General features: G+C 49.1%; 1 protein-coding gene across 1 annotated transcript in view; it reads right to left on the reverse strand.

Moving 5' to 3' along the window:
* The window catches only part of LOC142487294 (polycystin-1-like protein 1), a 174,770-nt gene that overhangs the window by 146,866 nt on the left and 4,542 nt on the right, over window positions 1–23,362 (reverse strand). Inside the window, exon 2 of the mRNA XM_075586349.1 lies at window positions 2,500–2,739. Within this exon, the coding sequence (XP_075442464.1) occupies window positions 2,500–2,739 (240 nt within the window). The remainder of the gene's footprint in view (window positions 1–2,499; window positions 2,740–23,362) is intronic.

The following is a 23,362-nucleotide window of genomic DNA, read 5'->3' on the forward strand; positions in this document are numbered from 1 at the left end:
CATAATGGAGCCAATCAACCAACCAGGTGTTAGTTTCAGCTATATAGGATTGACAAGCAGTATGCAACATAACCCTTGACAATGTCCTCTCGGACGAAATGCGTAGGGCATTTTGCTATCTATTTATATTATAGCAGAGTTCTTGCAGGGAACGGACTCTCTCATCATATGCCTTTTTAAAGGCATTTTGAACTTTTTATTAATCCTCACTGGTTGAGGAGTGTCGGCAGAGTATACACCACACCAGCAGCAGCTGTTTTCAACCAACATGCAGGTACATTATCGCGAGATCGATTCACCAAGGAGAAGAGTAATCTGATTACAAACAATCCAGGACATCTGAAGACTGTAGATAGACGGCGTCCTCTGTATCCATGGGTGTGATCTGATTATATACTTCATTGTTGCTGCTCAAGATGGTCTCTGTACCGACATGCCTGTTTTATCTACCACTTCGTAAGTAGGTTCAGTGCTTGCGTTGTGAGATTTACGTACTTCACCATATTTATTTTATTTTTTATTTATAAAAATATTTTACCAGGAAGTAATACATTGATAGTTGCCTCTCGTTTTCAAGTATGTCCTGGGTTTCTCTTTCTTTATTTTAGGTATTTCCAGACCCTCCTATTACTGCACATTCATAGTGTTTTACTTTAGTTTGTTTAGATTGCAAGCATTATATATTGGTTTGCGCCTTTTGTTTCTCTATTCTATATATTTCTGGTTCTGTGTGTATCCTACACATTGTGGCAGCATCCATTATATATATTTTTACAGTTGTATACTATATTTGCACACTTTTTGTTTTCTTTTTATATATACAACTCAGCCCCGTTATAGTGCGATCCTCGGGGGCCACCCGATCCGACCGCGCTACAAACGGGGTTGCGCTAATTAAAAATAAAAAATAAATGGCCACCACACCCGGGGTTCCGTGTCTACAGAGGGGGAGAGCTGGGATCACACTGTGCTGCACTGTGCTCCTCCCTCCTCCCCTTCCTCCCTCCTCCCCTTCCTCCCTCCTCCCCTTCCTCCCATGTCTCCAGCAGTCAGAGAGCTGCAGGCAGGGCTAGGAGAGTGCGAGGCTCAGGGCTGCAGCCTCCTCTCCATGCCAATTTTACTCACATGTCCCTGGCCACTGATCACCCCACACAGCAGCTTTTCCTCCTTCAACTCTCTCTCACTGGCAAACTTTTCAGGGACGCCGGGGGAACCTGCCCTGTCTAGGGAGAGAGGTGTGTGTTCATGTGTCTGTCTGTCTATGTTTGTGTGTCTCTGTCTGTGTGTGTCTCTGTCTGTGTGTTTTCTTGTTCCTGTTTCTTGTCTCCTGCTCTACTCCACAGGCATTCTATCCTTCTGTGTACAAGAGTGATTTAGGAGATAGCAGCTGACACCAGAGATAGGGGGGGTGTTGTGTGCTGTGAGTGTGTGCAGTGAGTGTGTACTGTTAGTGTGTGAGTGTGTGCAGTGTGCAGTGAGTGTGCATAGTGTGCAGTGAGTGAATGCTGTGTGCTGTGAGTGTGAACAGTGTGCTGAGTGTGTGCAGTGTGTGCAGTGTCCTGTGAGTGTATGAAGTGTGCAGTGAGTGTGTGCAGTGTGCATTGAGTGTATGCTGTGAGTGTGGGCAGTGTGCAAGTGAGTGTATGCAGTGTGCTGTGTGTGTGCAGTGTATGCAGTGTGAAGTGTGCAAAGAAATGTAAAAAAATGTTTTTTGAAAAAATTATTTATTTATTTTTTAAATTTGGGTCCATGCTCAAACCGCGTTATAGCGGATCACGCTGTAACAGGGTTGAGCTATATATATATATATATATAGATATATATACTTGCAAATGGTGTGCCGGCTGTGCATTGGATTCTATATATACAGTATATGTATATATAAGAAAGAGTTAAGTCAGAAGAGTCTTCCATGACACTTTTTTTTTCCATTTCCCTGCTGTGTAAAAAATGTTTTGAAAAACTATATGTAAAAAATATAGTATTTGGCCAATGTATTAATCTTTCAGAGAAGGTTGTTTAAACAAATACATCAAAGGAAACAGGTTGTGGTTACACATTGATCACCTACACTTGTCATGCTTGGTTGAGTATTATGAGAGTAAGATCATTACTATTCAAAAATCAGGAATAAGCAATGTTAAATAGTTTGACTCAGAAAATCAAAATTACAAGAGAGATAAAAAGCACATACTGGAACTGTACTTATTTTCACTCATGCAATATGTAAACCTCTCACAATAGATCTATGTTTAATGTATTGTTATTACAGCAGTGATGCACACCTGGGCTGTAGAGTAGATGGGTAAAGTAGGTCTATTGTTTTAGCAGGATAAACAAATTTCAGCACTCTGACATTTGATACTGCCTTTAGAAATTGGAAAATATTTTTTTCTGACCATACAAAAAGTTGTATTTCAATTAATTTTTTTAAATTTGAAATCAAAATGACAAATTACGTGATCAACAAACCCTGCAAATGGAGGATATTTAACTTACCATTCTAGTCCACAAAACTGTAACGACGACAAAGAATGTTCCATAGAAACATACTGCAGAGACTTGATTGAAGATAGTTGCACTTTGTAAAGCATTAACTGGCTTTGTCCACCCAACTCCCAGAAGATACATTACAACAGCCTGTAATGACTTTAGCACACTGATAAATGGGTATGAATTACAGAGGAAAATGATATGTCCTAGTGATGAATAGGCAGACACGAACACAACCCAAACTAGCTGCAATAGAAAACAAAATAGGAAGGGTAATAATGTTAAAAATTAATAAAATGTATCTGTTTGTGCCGATTAGAAAGAAACAGTATCATTACGTTGCTTTTGGCTCATTTCTACACCAGAAAGGTAGGATATATATATATATATATATATATTCGTATTTATGAATACTTTACAACACGATTATTGGTGTCTTAAATACTTTATAGTACAATGCATACAATTGTACATTATTTCTAACGCGATCCGCTTATAACACGATGTGATTCTTTGGACCCCAAGCACAGCGTTATAAGGGGCTTGAGCTGTATATATATATATATATATATATATATATATATATATATATATATATATAATATATATATATATATATATACAGTGGGTTACAGCGTTATAAGGGGCTTGAGCTGTATATATATATATATATATATATATACAGCTCAAGCCCCTTATAACGCTGTGCTTGGGGTCCAAAGAATCACATCGTGTTATAAGCGGATCGCGTTAGAAATAATGTACAATTGTATGCATTGTACTATAAAGTATTTAAGACACCAATAATCGTGTTGTAAAGTATTCATAAATACGAAAATTGGGAGCCATGCTTGCATCGTGTTATAAGCGGATTCGCGTTGTAACGGATCGCGTTATAACGGGTTTAAGCTATATACATATATATTGCAGAATAAATTACACAAATTGTTAGTCCAATAAAAAAGGTATCACCTAATACTGAAGAACTCATTTATTCTGCACTATCGCAACTGGACTAACAAGGCTATTTTCTGCTTTATATATATATATATATATATATATATATATATATATATATATATATATATATACACACACAAACAGTTCGGTCTGGAAATAATTGGACACTGGGGAGGGATACAGTAGGTTTCAGTCACAGATAACATTCCAAGATGCACTGTTTTTAAGTTAAATCTTTCTTGCTACATTCATTGTAACACCGCTGGAAGAAGAGATCAGTGTATCTCGAAAGCTCGCTCAAATAAAAGCATTTTCTTAGCCACAAAACGGTATCGCCTAATCTTTTTTGACAATATATATATACTGTGTACTCATTTTCATGTCATTTCCCAGAATCCCTGGCTGCAGTGGAAGTGCTGTGTTCTGGGTGATAATGGTGAAAGGCGGGGTTGCAGACATGTCTAAGACATGCAAATGAGCATACAGTTATATTTCCATTTGCTATATGCTTTGCTGTGGAGTGTTTTTGTCACTTTTTTTACTCACCATAACTTAACTAAGTATGGTAAAACCCATCCTCATTGCTTCAGCTTTGCATAGCCAGTTACCAACCCCACACTGATGAGACCCATCAAGGTCGAAACAGCGGTGTAGCTGAGACTGTGTCCCCTTGGCCTTGAGTCATCGTCTCTTCGGGGACTAAAGACTCCTGCTGCTTTTGGGGGGGCACGCCATCTCGAGCTAAGAGGAGTGATCCTGAGCGAGCGGTTCTGAGCGAGCAGATGCGGAAGTGAGGGGCCAGCACCTTTGCCCATGGGACATCGCCTTTACTGGCTAAAGTCCCTTGCTGCTTTTGGGGTGCCGCACCTGAGCTTGGGAGAGATGACGTTGCAAGCTGGAATGCGCAATTCCATTCGGTTTCTGATCGAGGAGACCGAGAGATGTCGAGTGAACCTGCTGTGGATAGTGGAGAAGGTGCTGAAGCAATTGATCGGTCTGGACGCTGAGAGGATCTTCTGCCTTCAGGATTTCCCTGCTCAGGGGATTTATGACCTGACCTGTCATCAAGAAGCGGATGTTTGGTGCACTTTTGAAACGTGCAAGGAGAAGTCTGGTTACCCGATCTTACATGGCATCAAGGTAATTCCAAGTTTTATGCTGGAGGAGAGACCACTTGTACTTCACATGTACAATCCGTATGCAAGGAAAGAGGAGATTGTGACTTTTTTGAAACGGTATTGTGAAATGATCAGAGGAGTGGAAGAACTTAAAAACCCGTATGGCATGTTCAACGGGAAGAGACATTTTTTAATACGGTTCAGATGGGATCCATCATGTCCGGGAGGAGTGACACACCCACCGGCCATGTTCAATATCAGAGGAGATAGAGGATTTTTGTTTTACCCGGGACAGCCTCTATATTGCAGGCATTGTCACACTTATGGACATACAAAGGAGGGTTGCATGAAAACGGGAATTGTGTGCCGTAATTGTGGGGAAGAGGGACATACTGCAGCCAACTGTGGAGCCCCTAAGGGATGCCATCTATGTGGTAGGAAGGACACTTGGCATGGCAGTGCACAAAAAGGACATATGCCCAGGCAGCAAAAGGGGGATTGTGCTAGAAGAAGAGGAAGAGACAGTGGAGGGTCAGGGAATTTGTGAGATGGAGAGTTCCCAAGAGGCAGGGCTTGACCTGGCTATAACAGCAATGTATGAGGAGGATTTAAGAATGGAAGAAATGGTAGAGAGTGGCCCAATAGAGGGGGAGGTGGAAGTGGAAATAATGGACACGACCGGACCCAAGAAAAGGGCGCAAAAACGTAGTTTACAAAGTGACAATGATGTTTCTACAGTTGAAGGGGAGGGGAAGAGTGAGCTACGGCAAGATAGGGTGATGAAGTCAAAGTTTTGTGCGCTGGATTTGTCCAGTATTGACGGGAGTGGGGAAGAGGAACAGACCGTGAGTAAAGGAAAAGAGGAAAATAAGAAGTTAGATAGGGAAGCGCAAGAAACAGAGGAGAAGGCAGGCCCTGGTGGTGCGAGTGAAAAAGGCAAAGAGGGAAAGAGTAAGTGTAAAGGGTTTGTTGTTAATGGAAGCGAAAACGAGTCTTCGCAAGGGATATCAGAAAAAGGGGAAGGGAAACACAAAGTAATTGTGCCCCTAAAAGAATTCACTAAACTGCACACCACTAAGTGTAAAAAATAACTTTTAATAAATTTACTTAAAACATATATTACCAAAGAATTGTGTAACGTGAATTAAAAATGAATTAAATCAACACAGTCAGGCATCCATGTCATCTAATATATGATTTTAGCTATCCCTATTAACCAGCTAATGTTGGTGGGATATAGGAGACATATGATGCTGTAAGTCAGGGTATTAACCCCTCTGGAGCAGCTGTGAGACCAGATGGTAAGTATATGCAGGTCAGCGAGCGCAAACAAATAAATTAATATCCAATGCTCCTAATATAATATGTACCATTGAACACCACAGTAGTTTATTATCAATTTTATGAGGTGCAAGTACTGTGAATGAAAAACTGACACTCACAGCAACAGTGTTGGTGAGTTCACAGCATGAACTCTGTGAAGACACATTAATCACATAGATAGGAGGGATAGCAACAGAACTCAATGACTGTAAGAACTGGACTGAATTAGCCAAGTACTACGGTCTATACACACTGAACCAGGAGACTACTAACACTACATTAAAACAGCTCCAAGTAGGAGACTGACACCATTGCACGTCCAACGCGCATTTCCCTCCAGCTAAGGAGCTTCTTCAGGGAAGGAAACGCGCGTTGGCAAACATGGAGATGCCAGCTTTTTAGAGTGCGGCTAAGGAAATGCGTCTCTGACTAGAGGAATGCCCACCCCCTGTGGTCAGGTACTATCTTGCTTCCCACATGAGTTGGCAGAAGGTAATTGGGTCCAGGTAATTGTTCTCCAATCCCTGCGACCCAATGTTAGGGTATAGAGCCCAAATCCCATATAAGTGATTGTAAGCTCTATGCCCAGGGTCTATCGTGTCTTCATTCTTATATCTGATGCCTGATGAACTGCTGTCACGCCTTCTAATATATGATTTTAGCTATCCCTATTAACCAGCTAATGTTGGTGGGATATAGGAGACATATGATGCTGTAAGTCAGGGTATTAACCCCTCTGGAGCAGCTGTGAGACCAGATGGTAAGTAGCCTGAGAGTGCTGGGAATGGCCATGCAACCATGCCAGAGGGGTGACTACCTGGTGGCCAAATCCCAGTCCTCTGGCCCTCACCGAACCGGAGATAATGGTTTCAAGTTTACACAATTTTACACCTAGCGTTTTTGAAATCTAGCAGCTTTCCTCCGCCATTAATGTCAATGGCCGCGACCCTCGTGGTGGGCGCGACCCTTTCCCGCGGTCATTACCCATTGGACCCAGTTGGAGTCGAGTGAGGGTGTCCCCATAAGCCAGGGGCAGAAAGAATTTCATTGCTTGCTGCCCTAGAACCAAAGATTCATATTTTAATAGGTTTTGAACTTGACCGCGACCGAGTTCCCACGGCAATTTAGCTATCAATGCTCTTTTCATTGAAACAGTAGCGGTACTCGGATACTGGGTTTGGCAGTCAGCCAACACGGTTATAATGTATCACCATGTTCTTGGAAAGCGGACTCGAGGTATTTCCCATTGAAATGCATTACGCCATTCATTTCAATGGGGAGCTCCGGTCATCCTCTCGGGTGCCATCTGCTGGTCTTCCTAGGTATAGGGTCAAAAATCTTGCAATCTCCATTGACGTATATGGAGCTCCAATGGTGACCTATGGGACAGTGCCGGCAAATGGTAGGTGAAAAGGTGGGAAGGGGAACAAAGGGCTATAAACATTCAACCAGTTAACCCTTTCCCTCCCGAGCTGACCCCAGTGTATGTGTTTGGTGTAACCACTGTAGGAGCAAGGAAATACATTAAAACCAAAGGGGAATACATTTTGTACTGAGGCAGGGAAATACATACACATTTAACCATTATAACAGTTAACCCCTTTCTTCCCACACGATGGTAGGGATGGCCAGCTGGGGGGTAACCACTTTATTACTGGGCTAGCCACCGCCCCCCCCCCCCTCGTGACACCTCCCCTTCTCAATGGGGGCTTGGCGGCTCATTACCCCACCTGGGATATGGGGCACCTCTGGCACCATTGAAGAACACAAGTCCAGAGGGGTTTTCTTTGAGAGAGAGTTCCTGTGCTTTACCGTGCTCACTGTCCCTGTTATGTTGAACAGTGAAGTCCAAGTCTTGAAGGGCAGGGCTCCAATGCAACAGTCTCTCCTTCTCCCCTGATACCCTCTGCAACCCACCCAATAAATGGTGCACAGGGGCCACAGTGAAGGGGCCTCCCTTCAGATAAGGCTGTACTTTGCACACTGCCTGGCATGTCTCTTCACACACAGGAGACCAGATAATAAGCACAGACCGTCACTTTTTGGTCAAGTCAGTCAGGGTGGAGGTCAAAACACTCTCTCGTAGGGATCCCATCTGCTCTTGCCCTGGGACCACCTGAAAATCCACATGCAGACCTACTCCTACATACCCCACCCTATTCTTCCCTAGGGCAGTCCCCACACCCGAGGGGCATCCCTACCATACCACAGAAGCCACTTGGGATGCTGACAACTGCCCTCTCCCTCGCCCCCTGGGGCAAGGGAATCTCCCAGTAACCCTTACTGGGATTCCTAATGCTCAGATGCTTGGTCCCTGCCCCCTCAGCAATGTGGGACATGAAACAAGCACCTGATACCCTCTCTGCCGTGGGCTGCCAGTAGCCCCCACAGAAGTGGGTAACATCCTCCTTTTCAAGCACTGGGGCTACTGAACCAACCCAAGGACCTGGAGATGAGTCACTTACCTCTAGGGCCAGCATCTCTCCTCCCTCCTTCACTATGCTGCCCTCCCCTGTGAGCCCTGAGAAATTAGTCATGGGTGTTTTCCCTGGCAAGTCAGTACAAAGTTTCCTATGATTTTCCAGCCCAGTCCTAACCTCTGACTTCTGACTGACACTCCACTGACCCCCAATCTCCACCTGCTCCACAGTGCCTGCCTGCCTAGCCTCCCATAGGACCAGCACCTCTCCTCCTTCAGCTACCTCTGGTTGCCCATCTACCTGCAGCCTTCCCTCACTCAGCTTCCCCCTAGGCACTTCTAACCTAGCTACAGGAACTACCTGTGTGGGCACATCTCCCTGAAGCAGTTTCCCCATTAACAAGGATGAGTTAAGGGGCATCTGTGCAGATGCAACCACCTTAACTCCTGGCTGGCAGGTATCCCTGGGGTGGTCCAACTTTGCCATGGCCCCTAATACCTCCAGCGCATAGCAAGGCTGCAACAGGGAGGCTCTGATCCGAGAGACCCCCTGATGCTCTGCCAGGGTAATGGGGAAGTTTAACTGCCCTACCAACTGCCTTTCCTCCCCGGCTACCACAAGCCCATCCAGCCCCCTCCTAGGCAAATCTATCCTAGCAAAGGGACCTACCTGTGCTAACACTTTTCCCTGAACCGGTTCCTCTTGGAAAATTCTTGATCTATAAAGTTGCCTCCAGACCCGGAGTCGATGAAGGCCAAGGCTGGGATGCAAGAGGTCTCGGTATTAAGGGAAACGGGAATCAAGATCCTATTAGGGAGGATTTTTTCTTTTTAATGGGGGAGAGAGAGAGTGTTCCTAATGAGACTCCCCTGGGTCTCATTGGGAGCTGGCATTTCCCGACTTGAGGGGACCATGAAGAGCCTGCTGACCGGGGTTGCCGCAGTAGAGGCAGAGTCCGGAGGGACGACGGCGCTGTTTCTCGGAAGGAGATAGCTTATTGACTCCTAGTTACATGGGTTCCAGAGCATCAGAGGTAAGGGGTTCTGGAGATAAGAGATGGAAAGTGTGAGGTCTGGCAGGAGGCTGTTGGTGACGTGAACGTTCTGCTCTTTGCTCCTGGAGGCGCTGATCCATGCAAATGCAAAGTGCAATGAGCTCCTCCAACTCAAACGGCCGTACTTGAGCAGCAACTTCATCTGAGAGTGTGTCTGAGAGAGAGTGTGTCTGAGAGAGAGTGTGTCTGAGAGAGTGTGTGTCTGAGAGTGTGGGAAAGTGCGTGTCTGAGAGGGTGAGAGAGTGTGTCTGAGAGAATGTGAGAGAGTGTCAGAGAGAGAGAGTGTGTGTCTGAGAGAGTGAGTGAGAGTGTGTCTGAGAGAGTGAGTGAGAGAGTGTGTCTGAGAGAGTGAGTGAGAGAGAGTGTCTGAGAGAGTGAGAGAGAGTGTGTGTCTGAGAGAGTGAGTGAGAGATGTGTGTCTGAGAGTGAGTGAGAGTGTCTGAGAGTGTGTCTGAGAGAGTGTGTCTGAGAGATAGTGTGTGTCTGAGAGAGAATGTGTGTCAGAGAGTGAGTGTGTGTCTTTGAGAGTGTGTGTCTGAGAGAGTGAGAGAGAGTGAGGAATGAGAGAGTGAGGTCTAAGAGAGTGTGTCTGAGAGTGAGAGAGTCTGAGAGTGTGTCTGAGAGAGTGAGAGTGAAAGTGTGTGTCTGAGAGATTGAGAGAGTGTGTCTGAGAGATTGAGAGAGTGTGTCTGAGAGAGTGAGAGAGTGTGTCTGAGAGAGTGAGAGAGTGTGTCTGAGAGAGAGTGTGTCTGAGAGAGAGTGTGTGTGTCTGAGAGAGAGTGTGTCAGAGAGTGAGAGTGTGTGTCTGAGAGAGTGAGAGTGTGTCTGAGAGAGTGAGGTCTAAGAGAGGGTGTGTCTGTGAGAGTGAGGTCTAAGAGAGTGTGTGTCTGTGTGAGAGAGTGTGTCTGAGTGAGTGTGTCTGAGAGGGAGAGTCTGAGAGAGTGTGTCTGAGAGAGTGAGAGTGAAAGAGTGTGTGTCTGAGAGAGTGAGAGAGAGTTTGTCTGAGAGATTGAGAGTGTGCCTGAGAGATTGAGAGTGTGTCTGAGAGATTGAGTCTGAGAAAGTGAGAGAGTGTGTCTAAGAGAGTGAGAGAGTGTGTCTGAGAGAATGTGAGAGTGTGTCAGAGAGAGTGAGTGTGTGTCTGAGAGTGTATGTCTGAGAGAGAGAGAGTGTGTGTCTGAGAGAGTGTGAGAGTGTGTCTGAGAGAGTGAGTGAGAGAGTGTGTCTGAGAGAGTGAGTGAGAGAGAGTGTCTGAGAGAGTGAGAGAGAGTGTGTGTCTGAGAGAGTGAGTGAGAGTGTCTGAGAGTGTGTCTGAGAGAGAGTGTGTCAGAGAGTGTGTGTCTGAGAGAGAGTGTGTGTCTGAGAGAGAGTGTGTCTGAGAGAGTGAGAGAGAGTGTGTGTCTGAGAGAGTGAGTGAGAGTGTCTGAGAGTGTGTCTGAGAGAGAGTGTGTCAGAGAGTGTGTGTCTGAGAGAGAGTGTGTGTCTGAGAGAGAGTGTGTCTGAGAGAGTGAGAGTGTGTGTCTGAGAGAGTGAGAGTGTGTCTGAGAGAGTGAGGTCTAAGAGAGGGTGTGTCTGTGAGAGTGAGGTCTAAGAGAGTGTGTGTCTGTGTGAGAGAGTGTGTCTGAGTGAGTGTGTCTGAGAGTGAGAGTCTGAGAGAGTGTGTCTGAGAGAGTGAGAGTGAAAGAGTGTGTGTCTGAGAGAGTGAGAGAGAGTGTGTCTGAGAGATTGAGAGTGTGCCTGAGAGATTGAGAGTGTGTCTGAGAGATTGAGTCTGAGAGAGTGAGAGAGTGTGTCCGAGAGAGTGAGTGTGTCTGAGAGAGTGAGTGTGTCTGAGACAGTGAGTGTGTCTGAGACAGTGAGTGTGTCTGAGAGAGTGTGAGAGTGTGTGAGAGAGTGAGTGTGTGAGTGAGAGAGAGTGTGATAGAGAGTGTGTGTCAGAGCATGAGAGTGTGTCTGAGAGAGTGAGAGTGTGGGTCTGAGAGATCGAGAGTGTGCCTGAGAGAGACACCAACTGTGCACTGCAACTGTTAGGTATGTATATACAACTTTGTTTATCTGATCGCCTTGGGGAGCCTTGTAAAAATCCTGATCGCCTTGGGGAGCCTTGAACCGAAAAAGTTTGGGAACCACTGGTATAAGCTATTAGCATCTGATTGATGTTATCATAGTTGAACACAAGAGGTCGCTAGAGTAAAGCAAATAGCTACAAAAACACATGGAATTATAAAAAGCTGTTACCATGTAATACAATATAACCAAGGTAGTACTACAAAAGTTAATAACAAAACTGCACGTTTGTTATATAAATAATGATCATCAAGTGGTTCTATCAGGTATATATAAGAGCGTCCTCCTCGAGCTACTTGTGGCAATGTAACATGGTTTGAAGACCTCAATAAAGATGATATTTTAGTGACCCAGCGACATCAGTCTCTCCTTGGCATCACAGTGTATGCAGTGCAAGGCATACTTCTCCCCGACCTAAGAAACCTCAACATGTACCTTATGTGGGGCTGCTGCTACATAGGTGAGACAGGACAGGGGCTAAACAAGAGAATGAATCTGCATCGCCACAGCATCACACGCGGAACAAGAGACAGTTCTGTCGGCGAACATTTCTCTGACGGGCCATATGATGAATGATCTGAAGGTGGTCATACTCAAAGGTAATCTTAGAACACCGAAAGAGAGACGGTTGCATTAATACAAATGTATGCACATATGCGGGACACTTAGCGGTGGCCTAAAACGAGAGCGCAGTTTCATGAGTCACTACCCTGACACAAGAGAACTCTCTTCCCATGAGTGCTAAAGGCCATGTCTATACATACTGCGCTATATAAATGCACACACAGCTGTCTCTTACACATACAAATACACAATGTAATTCCATATCTATATACCAATAGGGACCACATAGTATCCTCACACACATAGTATTGCAACACCCTCTTACATTTCTACACCTACCCCAGCATTGGTATACACTCCCACTCCACACACTCTTACATCACTAACATTCAGGGACCATTTAACACCTCAAGTCATAAATCACTTAGAGCATAGGGGGGAGGGATAGGTTTCAGTCACAGATAACATTCCAAGATGCACTGTTTTTAAGTTAAACCTTTCTTGCTACATTCATTGTAACACCGCTAGAAGAAGAGATTAGTGTATCTCGAAAGCTGGCACAAATAAAAGCATTTTGTTAGCCACAATCCGGTATCAGGTCCCCTGATGAAGTCATCATAGATGACGAAATGCGTAGGGCGTGGCTAAGACTGAGGTGTCACTTTCCCACGGACATTACCACTGCTGTTTGAGAGACATTGCAGGCTGTGTGAGGCTAAGAAGAAGTTTGGATCCTTTTTCCCCGGTGGTGCACTAATCAGAAGCAGGGACCTGAAGGTGCTGGTTCCCGGAGGGACTTCCTGTGCCGGGCACCCGACCGGAGGGACGCCACTTCTGGTTGTTCGAACCACGTGGAGAACAAACAGGTTAAGGATACCATTGCTGATATCGGACGGCAGTACTGGCTTATGAGAGCCTATCTCATACCTGCTTTTAAAACGTGTACCTTTGTGAGTGGGCATTTGACTGTTTTTATTGTTCTATAAACTAAATTGTTATACTTTAAAGAACTAGGTGTGCGCCTGTTTCTTTTCTTTTCTCTTATATACTGCTGCCCCCGTACCCGGCCGACCCCTAAAGAGCCGGCCGTTGTCGCGAGTGGGTTCCCGGGTGTCAAGTTAGATTGACCCCGCCCAATCGCTCCTACCCCCGGGCGACGCCCGCCCCGAGCCCATCTGGCAAGGACAAGCACTTACCCCCGAACTGCCACCACTCACGGCTCTATTTAAACCTCCTTAAATTAGACCGTGCCGCCAACCCCGCAAGGACCCTCTCCAGCCCCTCTCCAGCCCCTAATGCAAATCGTTATTGAACAAGTCCGCCCCTATCTCGGATAAGTGTGTGCCGTCGGGCCGGAACAGGCCGGTTGACTTGTAGTCGAACTCGGGATGGGTGATCTGCCATCCCCCACACTGCGTCACAAACTTTCCCACCATCTTGTTCAGTTTGACCCGCGCTCGGTCGATGGCACCCGGTGCCCTTGCGCCCCTCCACACTCTCCTGCACAATATGTCCGACCAAACGATCTGTACTCCTGGCCAACTGGCGAGTATGAGGGCCAGGTCGTGTTTTATTGAATTAACCAGCTCGAAGTAGCGTCGAGCGGCCAGGTCGTTGCCCCCGACGTGGAGGAGCAAGATCTGCGGCGCCCTCCTATCCCTACCCATCACCATTAGCCGCAGGAGCAACTGAGCCCACCGCAGCCACCTACCTCCCCCCCATACCACATTTGCCTCCTCCGTTCGCAACCTGAGGTTAGCCCCGCATGGGCATTTGACAGCCCGCTTCTCTGCCCAGTGTATAAGCGAGTCTCCGATTATCCAAGTGGGTGCGGCGTCAGTGAAGGCATAAAGAGGATGAGGGGGTTTATCCAAGCACGCTAAATACCAGATAATGCGGGCCTGATGTAGGACCGGTATCTGTTAGACTTCCATCGCCCTATCTTTTGAATCGCAGCTACTGACAGCCCCGCGCGTGATGCATCCGTTGCCGCCCCAATCCGGAACGAATGCGTCCCATATTGTGCCCCATCGAGGCCCTGGTGTCTTAGGCACATGCGGAAAACCCGCAGGTACTGGAATCTAGATAACGGTACCCCATTCGCGTGAAGGAGCAGGGGACCCTTACCGTCTGGCCTGCATGCCAAGCATTCCCTGAGCATGCTCACTGGGCAAAATTTGGTCCCTGGTAGCCCTAGCAAAGATATCCATGCTCCCCTCGCCTGCTGGTCTGTTTTTGACCTTTTTACGTGTAGTTTGACCCACCCTTCTCCTAAGACTATGTCCTCAAACTGCATCCCTCCCTCGCCCTTGCGCGACGCGCACACCAGCTCCCCGGCTCGCAGCGCTGCGAAGAAAGCCAATGCAAACGCCAGCCGGAAAAGTTTCGCCTCGAACCCCGATAGGCACACTCTGTCTGTGGTCTGCATTAAACCTTCTAATATCGCTGGTGTCACTGGCCTTCTGCTGTTATTTGTCGTCGTCCCCTTTGTTATCCCCGCTAGGACCCTTTTGACGATAAATGCCTTCGTTGGGTCCCCTTGCCCTCTAGCTGCAAAAAGAAGGAGACCCCTGTCACTTTTTTCCCTATGGATCCTCCCGCTAAACCCCTTGCCCTTAAGTTTAGGACAAATAATAGCAAGGTCCCGACTCCCAATACGTCGAGACCCAATTTCCCTGCCAGACTTTGATAATCGCGCCACGCTGCCGAATAGGCCCGCCACGTACCCGGAGCCAACGATGATCGTACCAACGAGATTACTGGGTCGTCGCCAGCACCCAAAGGTCTGCAGGGCATGGACTGCCGATTAGGTCCGCCTCGGGGGCCAGTCTCCGAAACAGCGCCATCTGTAACCAGGATAAGGCATCAGCAATGTTATTCGCCACCCCCCGGGACATGTCGAGCCTTGAACGCAATGTTCAATTGCAAGCATGCCAGTACGAAACAGCGTAGAAGGGACAGCACCGGCGTGGAGCGTGAGCCGAAATTGTTCACGGCTTCCACTACCCCCATGTTGTCTGTCCAAAAAATTACTTGCTTATTCGCGAATAAGTGACCCCACAGGCGCACTGCGATGAGCAAGGGAAATAGTTCCAAGAACGCCAAGTTCTTAATGAGCGGCGTCCCCCGCCAGTGGGGAGGCCACCGCTCCGTGCACCATGCCCCACCGAAGTAGGCCCCAAAACCGACTGACCCTGAGGCATCTGTAAACAACTGCAACTCTGTGTTGTTGGATGGGGGACCTCGCCACAAGGTTCTGCCGTTATAATCCTTTAAAATATGCAGCCACACCGTCAAGTCTTTTTGGATTTCGGCGGTGATGCGGATGAAGTGGTTGGGTCGTCTCACCCCGACCGTTGCTGCAGAGAGGCGCCTGGCGAAAACCCTCCAGGCCGGCATTACGCGCGCAGCAAATACTAAGTGGCCTAGCAGCGCCTGGAAGTGCCTCAATGATGTTTTCTTGAGGGCTATGAATTCGCGGAGAAGCCTGCTTAGGGCGACCAGCTTCTCCGGAGGGAGCCTGTACTCCATCGCCTCAGAGTCGATTTCTATGCCCAAAAAGGTAAGAGTGGTTGTTGGCCGCACCGTCTTCTCGTTGGCCAAAGGAACGCCGAACTCGCGCGCCAGGGCTGAAAATTCGAACAGCCACCTAGCGCATAAGTCCGAACCCCTGGGGCCAACAAAAAGGAAGTCGTCCAAGTTGTGCATGATCCCCGCTGCCTGCACCCTCTTCCGGGCCACCCATTCTAGGAAGGTGCTAAATGTCTCGAAATAAAAACAAGAAAGCGCACATCCCATTGGTAAGCATAAGTCTATGTAGTACTGACCTTCGAGCATGCAGCCTAGCAAATGAAAGCACTCGGGGTGGACTGGCAAGAGTCTGAAGGCCGATTTGATGTCAGCTTTTGACAATAGAGCCCCTGCTCCCATCCTTTCTACCAGCGCTGCGGCTTGATCGAAGTTCGCGTAAGACACCGAACACAACTCCCTGTCAATGCCGTTGTTTACCGATCACCCCTCGGGGTAGGATAGGTGTTGTATCAACCTATACTCCCCGGCCTCTTTCTTGGGGACCACTCCCAATGGGGAAATCCTGAGATTAGGCAAGGGAGGGGACTCGAAGGGGCCAGCCATCCTTCCCAATTCGACTTCCTTCCAGACCTTTTTCCTAGCTACGTCACCGTGTGTCCTGACCGATTTCAAATTCTGGCTAAACTCAGATCCCGCTTGATATTCAAACGGGATCCTAAACCCCTCCTTAAACCCAGCTAAGAGTAGCTGGGCTGCCTCCCTATTGGGATACCTTGCTAGCCACGGTGCCAAATTGGCGATGATTATTGGTGTCGCTGCCCTCGCGTCCAAATTTCCTCTCTGCGCCCCTCCCCCTGCGACCGCCCTTCTTAAAACACTTTGCCTGGGCGTGGCGGCCGCCGCAAAAGGAGCAGATGTGTTGGAAACGGCAGTTGTCGTACGTGCAGTTGGACTGGTTAAACGGCCAAAAGACGCCCGAGTTGGTGCGCAGCGACTGGCTAGTCCCTGGTACGTTATTCCGCCATGTCCCCCTACCTCCGGAGCCGCTCCCTCGAAAGGAATCTGCCCCACCCCCAGACACAAACTGCAGATACAGGTTGACGTCCTTGACGTTCCATGGTATCACCTCCTCTTGGGCCTTCATTGATTGCTTAAAGCACTGGTCATATGTACACCAACCCATTCCCCCGTAAGTGTGGTGTGCTTCCTCGATCATGTCGTGATATGTAAAGAGCGATGCGCACGCCTGGGGATCCTTCTCCCCAATTACTCCAGCCAGGATAACAAATGCTTTAGACCAGCGTTTCCCAAACTTTTTTTTTCGTGACCCGGTTATTTTTGAACTTCTCCTTCGTGACCCACTAAAAATGTTATCGCTTATAGGTAAAATAAAACAGATATGAATGTCCATACAGTTTTCATATATTCTCCCAATCCCCTCTATACTCTCTCCCCCCCCCCTTCCATTCTCTCTCTGACCTGCACAGACGCACACAGTCACTAACCTACAGACACTCACACAGACAGACCAACACAGACACTGACCACGCACAGGCACAGCTGGCCTGCACAGACACACACACACATCCACTGATACACACACACACAAAGTCACTGACACACACACAGCCACTGACACACACACACACACACACACACACACAGCCACTGACACACACACACACACAGACACTGATACACACACACACACACACTGATACACACACAGACACGGATACACACACAGACACTGATACACACACACAGCCACTGATACACACACACACACACGCAGCCACTGACACACACACACACACACACACACACACACACACACACACACACACACACACACACACACACACAGACACTGATACAAACACACACACACTGATACACACACAGACTCTGATACACACACATACACTGATACACACACACAGCCACTGATACACACACACACGCAGCCACTGACACACACGCAGCCACACAGAGACACTGCTACACACACACACACACACACACTGATACACACGCACACACACAGACACTGATACACACACACACACACTGATACACATACACACACAGAGACACTGCTACAAACAAACACACACAGACACTGGTACACACACACACACACACTGATACTGATACACACACACACACACACACACACACACACACACACACACACACACACTGATCCACACACACACAGACACTGATACACACACACACACACACACACACACACTGATACACACACACACACACACACACACACACACACACACACACACACACACACACACACACACACACACACACACACACACACACACACACACACTGATAGATACACACACACACACAGACACTGATACACACACACAGACACTGATACACACACACACACACACTGATACACACACACTGATATTGATACACACACACAGCCACTGATACACACGCACACACTCTCCCCTATACACACACAGTGAATTACAGGCAGCGACGGATGTGAGTGACTGGGGGGGGCGGGGGAGAGAGGAAAGGACGGCGATCCAAGTAGGTGGCTCTACCGCCTCCCCCTGCCCGCCAGCGACCGCGCAGCCACCATTGCCTGTCACCATGCCCATCTCCCGCACCAACTGACTGGGTGGGTGGGAGACAGTGACTGGGTGGGATGGAGACAGTGACTGGGTGGGATGGAGACAGTGACTGGGTGGGAGGGAGACAGTGACTGGGTGACAGTAACTGGGTGGGTGGGAGACAGTGACTGGGTGGGTGGGAGACAGTGACTGGGTGGGATGGAGACAGTGACTGGGTGGGATGGAGACAGTGACTGGGTGGGAGGGAGACAGTGACTGGGTGACAGTGACTGGGTGGGAGGGAGACAGTGACTGGGTGACAGTGACTGGGTGGGAGACAGTGACTGGGTGGGAGAAAGTGACTGGGTGGGAGACAGTGACTGGGATGGAGACAGTGACTGGGATGGAGACAGTGACTGGGTGGGAGACAGTGACTGGGTGGGAGACAGTGACTGGATGAGAGACAGTGACTGGGTGGGAGACAGTGACTGGGTGGGAGACAGTGACTGGGTGGGTGGGAGACAGTGACTGGGTGGGTGGGAGACAGTGACTGTGTGGGAGACAGGGACTGGGTGGGTGGGAGACAGTGACTGTGTGGGAGACAGTGACTGGGTGGGAGGGAGACAGTGACTGGGTGGGAGGAAAACAGTGAGACTGGGTGACAGTGACTGGGTGGGTGACAGTGACTGGGTGGGTGAGAGAGTGACTGGGTGACAGTGAATGGGTGGGAGACAGTTACTGGGTGGGAGACAGTGACTGGGTGGGAGACAGTGACTGGGTGGGAGACAGTGACTGGGTGGGATGGAGACAGTGACTGGGTGAGAGACAGTGACTGGGTGGGAGACAGTGACTGGGTGGGAGACAGTGACTGGGTGGGAGACAGTGACTGGGTGGGAGACAGTGACTGTGTGGGAGACAGTGACTGGGTGGGTGGGAGACAGTGACTTGGTGAGAGACAGTGACTGGGTGGGAGACAGTGACTGGGTGGGTGGGAGACAGTGACTGTGTGGGAGACAGCGACTGGGTGGGAGGGAGACAGTGTGACTGGGTGACAGTGACTGGGTGGGTGACAGTGACTGGGTGGGTGAGAGAGTGACTGGGTGAGAGACAGTGACTGGGTGGGAGACAGTGACTGGGTGGGTGACAGTGACTAGGTGACAGTGAATGGGTGGGAGACAGTGACTGGGTGGGTGACAGTGACTGGGTGACAGTGAATGGGTGGGAGACAGTGACTGGGTGGGTGAGAGAGTGACTGGGTGAGAGACAGTGACTGGGTGGGAGACAGTGACTGGGTGGGTGACAGTGACTGGGTGACAGTGAATGGGTGGGAGACAGTGACTGGGTGGGAGGGAGACAGTGTGACTGGGTGACAGTGACTGGGTGGGTGACAGTGACTGGGTGGGTGAGAGAGTGACTGGGTGAGAGACAGTGACTGGGTGGGAGACAGTGACTGGGTGGGTGACAGTGACTGGGTGACAGTGAATGGGTGGGAGACAGTGACTGGGTGGGTGCCAGTGACTGGGTGACAGTGAATGGGTGGGAGACAGTGACTGGGTGGGAGACAGTGACTTGGTGGGAGACAGTGACTGGGTGGGAGACAGTGACTGGGTGAGAGACAGTGACTTGGTGGGTGACAGTGACTGGGTGGGATGGAGACAGTGACTGGGTGAGAGACAGTGACTGGGTGGGAGACAGTGACTGGGTGGGAGACAGTTACTGGGTGGGAGACAGTGACTGGGTGGGAGACAGTGACTGGGTGGGAGACAGTGACTGGGTGGGTGACAGTGACTGGGTGGATGACAGTGACTGGGTGGGTGACAGTGACTGGGTGGGAGACATTGACTGGGTGGGTGACAGTGACTGGGTGACAGTGACTGGGTGAGTGACTGGGTGGGTGACAGTGACTGGGTGGGAGACAGTGACTGGGTGGGTGGGAGACAGTGACTGTGTGGGAGACAGTGACTGGGTGGGTGGGAGACAGTGACTTGGTGGGAGACAGTGACTGGGTGGGTGGGTGGGAGACAGTGACTGTGTGGGAGACAGTGACTGGGTGGGAGACAGTGACTGGGTGGGAGACAGTGACTGGGTGGGAGACAGTGACTGGGTGGGAGACAGTGACTGGGTGGGAGACAGTGACTGGGTGGGTGACAGTGACTGGGTGACAGTGACTGGGTGGATGACAGTGACTGGGTGGGTGACAGTGACTGGGTGGGAGACATTGACTGGGTGGGTGACAGTGACTGAGTGACAGTGACTGGGTGAGTGACTGGGTGGGTGACAGTGACTGGGTGGGTGACAGTGACTGGGAGGGAGAGAATGACTGGGTGACAGTGACTGGGTGGGTGATAGTGACTGGGTGACAGTGACTGGGTGACAGTGACTGGGTGGGAGAGAGTGACTGGGTGACAGTGACTGGGTGGGTGATAGTGACTGGGTGACAGTGACTGGGTGACAGTGACTGGGTGGGTGACAGTGACTGGGTAACAGTGATTGGGTGGGTGACAGTGACTGGGTGACAGTGACTGGATGGGAGACAGTGACTGGGTGGGAGACAGTGACTGGGTGGGAGACAGTGACTGGGTGGGAGACAGTGACTGGGTGGGAGACAGTGACTGGGTGGGAGACAGTGACTGTGTGGGAGTGACTGGGTGGGAGAGAGTGACTGGGTGACAGTGACTGTGTGGGAGACAGTGACTGGGTGGGAGACAGTGACTGTGTGACAGTGACTGGGTGGGTAACAGTGATTGGGTGGGTGACAGTGACTGGGTGACAGTGACTGGATGGGAGACAGTGACTGGGTGGAAGACAGTGACTGGGTGGGAGACAGTGACTGGGTGGGAGACAGTGCCTGTGTGGGAGTGACTGGGTGGGAGAGAGTGACTGGGTGACAGTGACTGGGTGGGGTGACTTACCTTGCCGCCGGACGCTTTCCCCTGCGGCCCCCGATATCCCCGCTGCAGCTGCCTGGGACGGGAGGTGAGCTCGGGGGAGCGCAAGAAGCTGGCCGCGGGGGGAAGCAGGCCACAGTAGGAGCTAGTACTTCCCCCTCCGTCCCACATAATGTGCGGGCCGCAGAGGAGCTGGTACTTCCTCCTTTGTCCCACGTTGGGAGCGGGGGGGAGCCCCTGCTTTCCCTGCACATGCGCGGGGCAATCGCCGCCATTTTTTTTTAACTTGATGGGGACATCGCACGGCCAGCCTCGCTGCGACCCGGCAATTTTGGTTCCGTGGCCCAGTGCCGGGTCGCGACCCACCATTTGGGAAACGCTGACTTAGACCAATTGCGAAAGGTGTGTGGGAAAAGCCTCTTTTCCACATCCACCTTCTTCGCTTCCCCCGTCTTTGAGGACGCGGCCAACACCTCCCTGTAGCCTGGTAGCAGAGATAATATATCTACGTACTCCCCGGCCCATATCTTGTCCTTCACCTCTTTTAGCAAGTGCAAGCCCACTGAGCTAGGTCTGGATGTATAGGAGACCTTATATGCCGCATCGGGCATCCTCTTATCCTTGGCTAGCTCCTCTGAGGCGGGTGCCGCCTGAGGGAGGGGGAGCGTGGAGGATGGTGAGTCCACTGGCCCGGCCTGCCCACCGGCCCCTAGAGGTGTGTTGTTAACCGCCTGCGGGGGAACCGCGGCCATTGCCGCTGCTGGAACTATAGGTGTCGCTACCGCTGGCGCCGCCCCCAATGCTGGCGCTACGACTGTCGCTATAGCTGGAGCTATCGCCGCTGCTGATGCGATTAGCGTTGCTAGAACCGACGCTGCGCTTATCGCTGGTGTCACTACTGCTGGTGACTCTGCCGGTGCGGGTGTCGTCACCCCAATGTGACCCCCTGTGCTCGTTGACACCGATATATATATATGTATACATACAGTTAGGTCCGGATATAATTGGACACTGATACAAGTTTTGTTACCAAAATAAATTCAAGTTAGTTAAATAATGAATATGGGCTTAAAGTGCAGTCTATCAGCTTTAATTTGAGGGTATTCACATCCAATTTGGAGAAAGGGTTTATGAATTTCATCTTTTTAATATGTAGCCCCCTCTTTTTCAAGGGACCAAAAGTAATTGGACAATTGACTCAAAAGCTGTTTCATGGACAGGTGTGGGCTATTCCTTTGTTATTTCATCATCAATAAAGCACGTAAAAGGTCTGGAGTTGATTCCAGGTGTGGCATTCTTATTTGGAAGCTGTTGCTGTGAACCCACAACATGCGGTCAAAGGAGCTCTCAATGCAAGTGAAAAAAAAATAAAATCCATCAGAGAGATAGCAGGAACATTGGGAGTGGCCAAATCAACAGTTTGGTACATTCTGAGAAAAAAAGAATGCACTGGTGAGCTCTGCAACACAAAAAGGCCTGAGTGTCCATGGAAGACAACAGTGGTGGACGATCATAGGATCCTTTCCATGGTAAAGAAAAACCCCTTTACAACACCCAGCCAAGTGAAGACCACTCTCCAGGAGGTAGGCATATCATTATCCAAGTCTACCATAATGAGAAGACTTCACGAGAGAAAATACAGAGGGTTCACCGCAAGGTGCAAACCATTCATAAGCCTCAGGAATAGAAAGGCCAGATTAGACTTTGCAAAACAATATCTTAAAAAGCCAACCCAGTTCTGGACCAGCATTCTTTGAACAGATGAAACTAAGATCAAACTGTACCAGAATGATGGGAAGAAAAAAGTATGGAGAAGGTTTGGAACGGCTCATGATCCAAAGCATACCACATCATCTGTAAAACACGGTGGAGGCAGTGTGATGGCATGGGCATGCATGGCTTACAATGGGACTGGGTCACTAGTGTTTATTGATGATGTGAAAAAAGACAGAAGCAGCTGGATGAATTTTTAAGTGTAAAGGGATATATTGTCTGCTCAGATTCTGCCAAATTTAGCGAAGTGGACTGCGCTTCACTTTACAGATGGACAATGACTCAAAACATACTGCGAAAGCAACCCAGGAGTTTTTTTAAGGCAACGAAGTGGAATATTCTGCAATGGCCGAATCAATCTCCTGATCTCAACCCGATCGAGCATGCATTTCACTTGCTGAAGACAAAAATTAAGCCAGAGAGTCCCACGAACAAACAACAACTAAAGACAGCTGCAGTAAAGGCCTGGCAAAGCATCACAAAGGAGAAAACCTAGCGTTTGGTGATGTCCATGCTTTCCAGACTTCAAGCAGTCATTGCCTGCAAAGGATTCTCGACAAAGTATTAAAAATTGACA

The sequence above is a fragment of the Ascaphus truei genome, chromosome 2 (genome assembly GCF_040206685.1).
Source record: "Ascaphus truei isolate aAscTru1 chromosome 2, aAscTru1.hap1, whole genome shotgun sequence".
Lineage (NCBI taxonomy): Eukaryota > Metazoa > Chordata > Amphibia > Anura > Ascaphidae > Ascaphus > Ascaphus truei.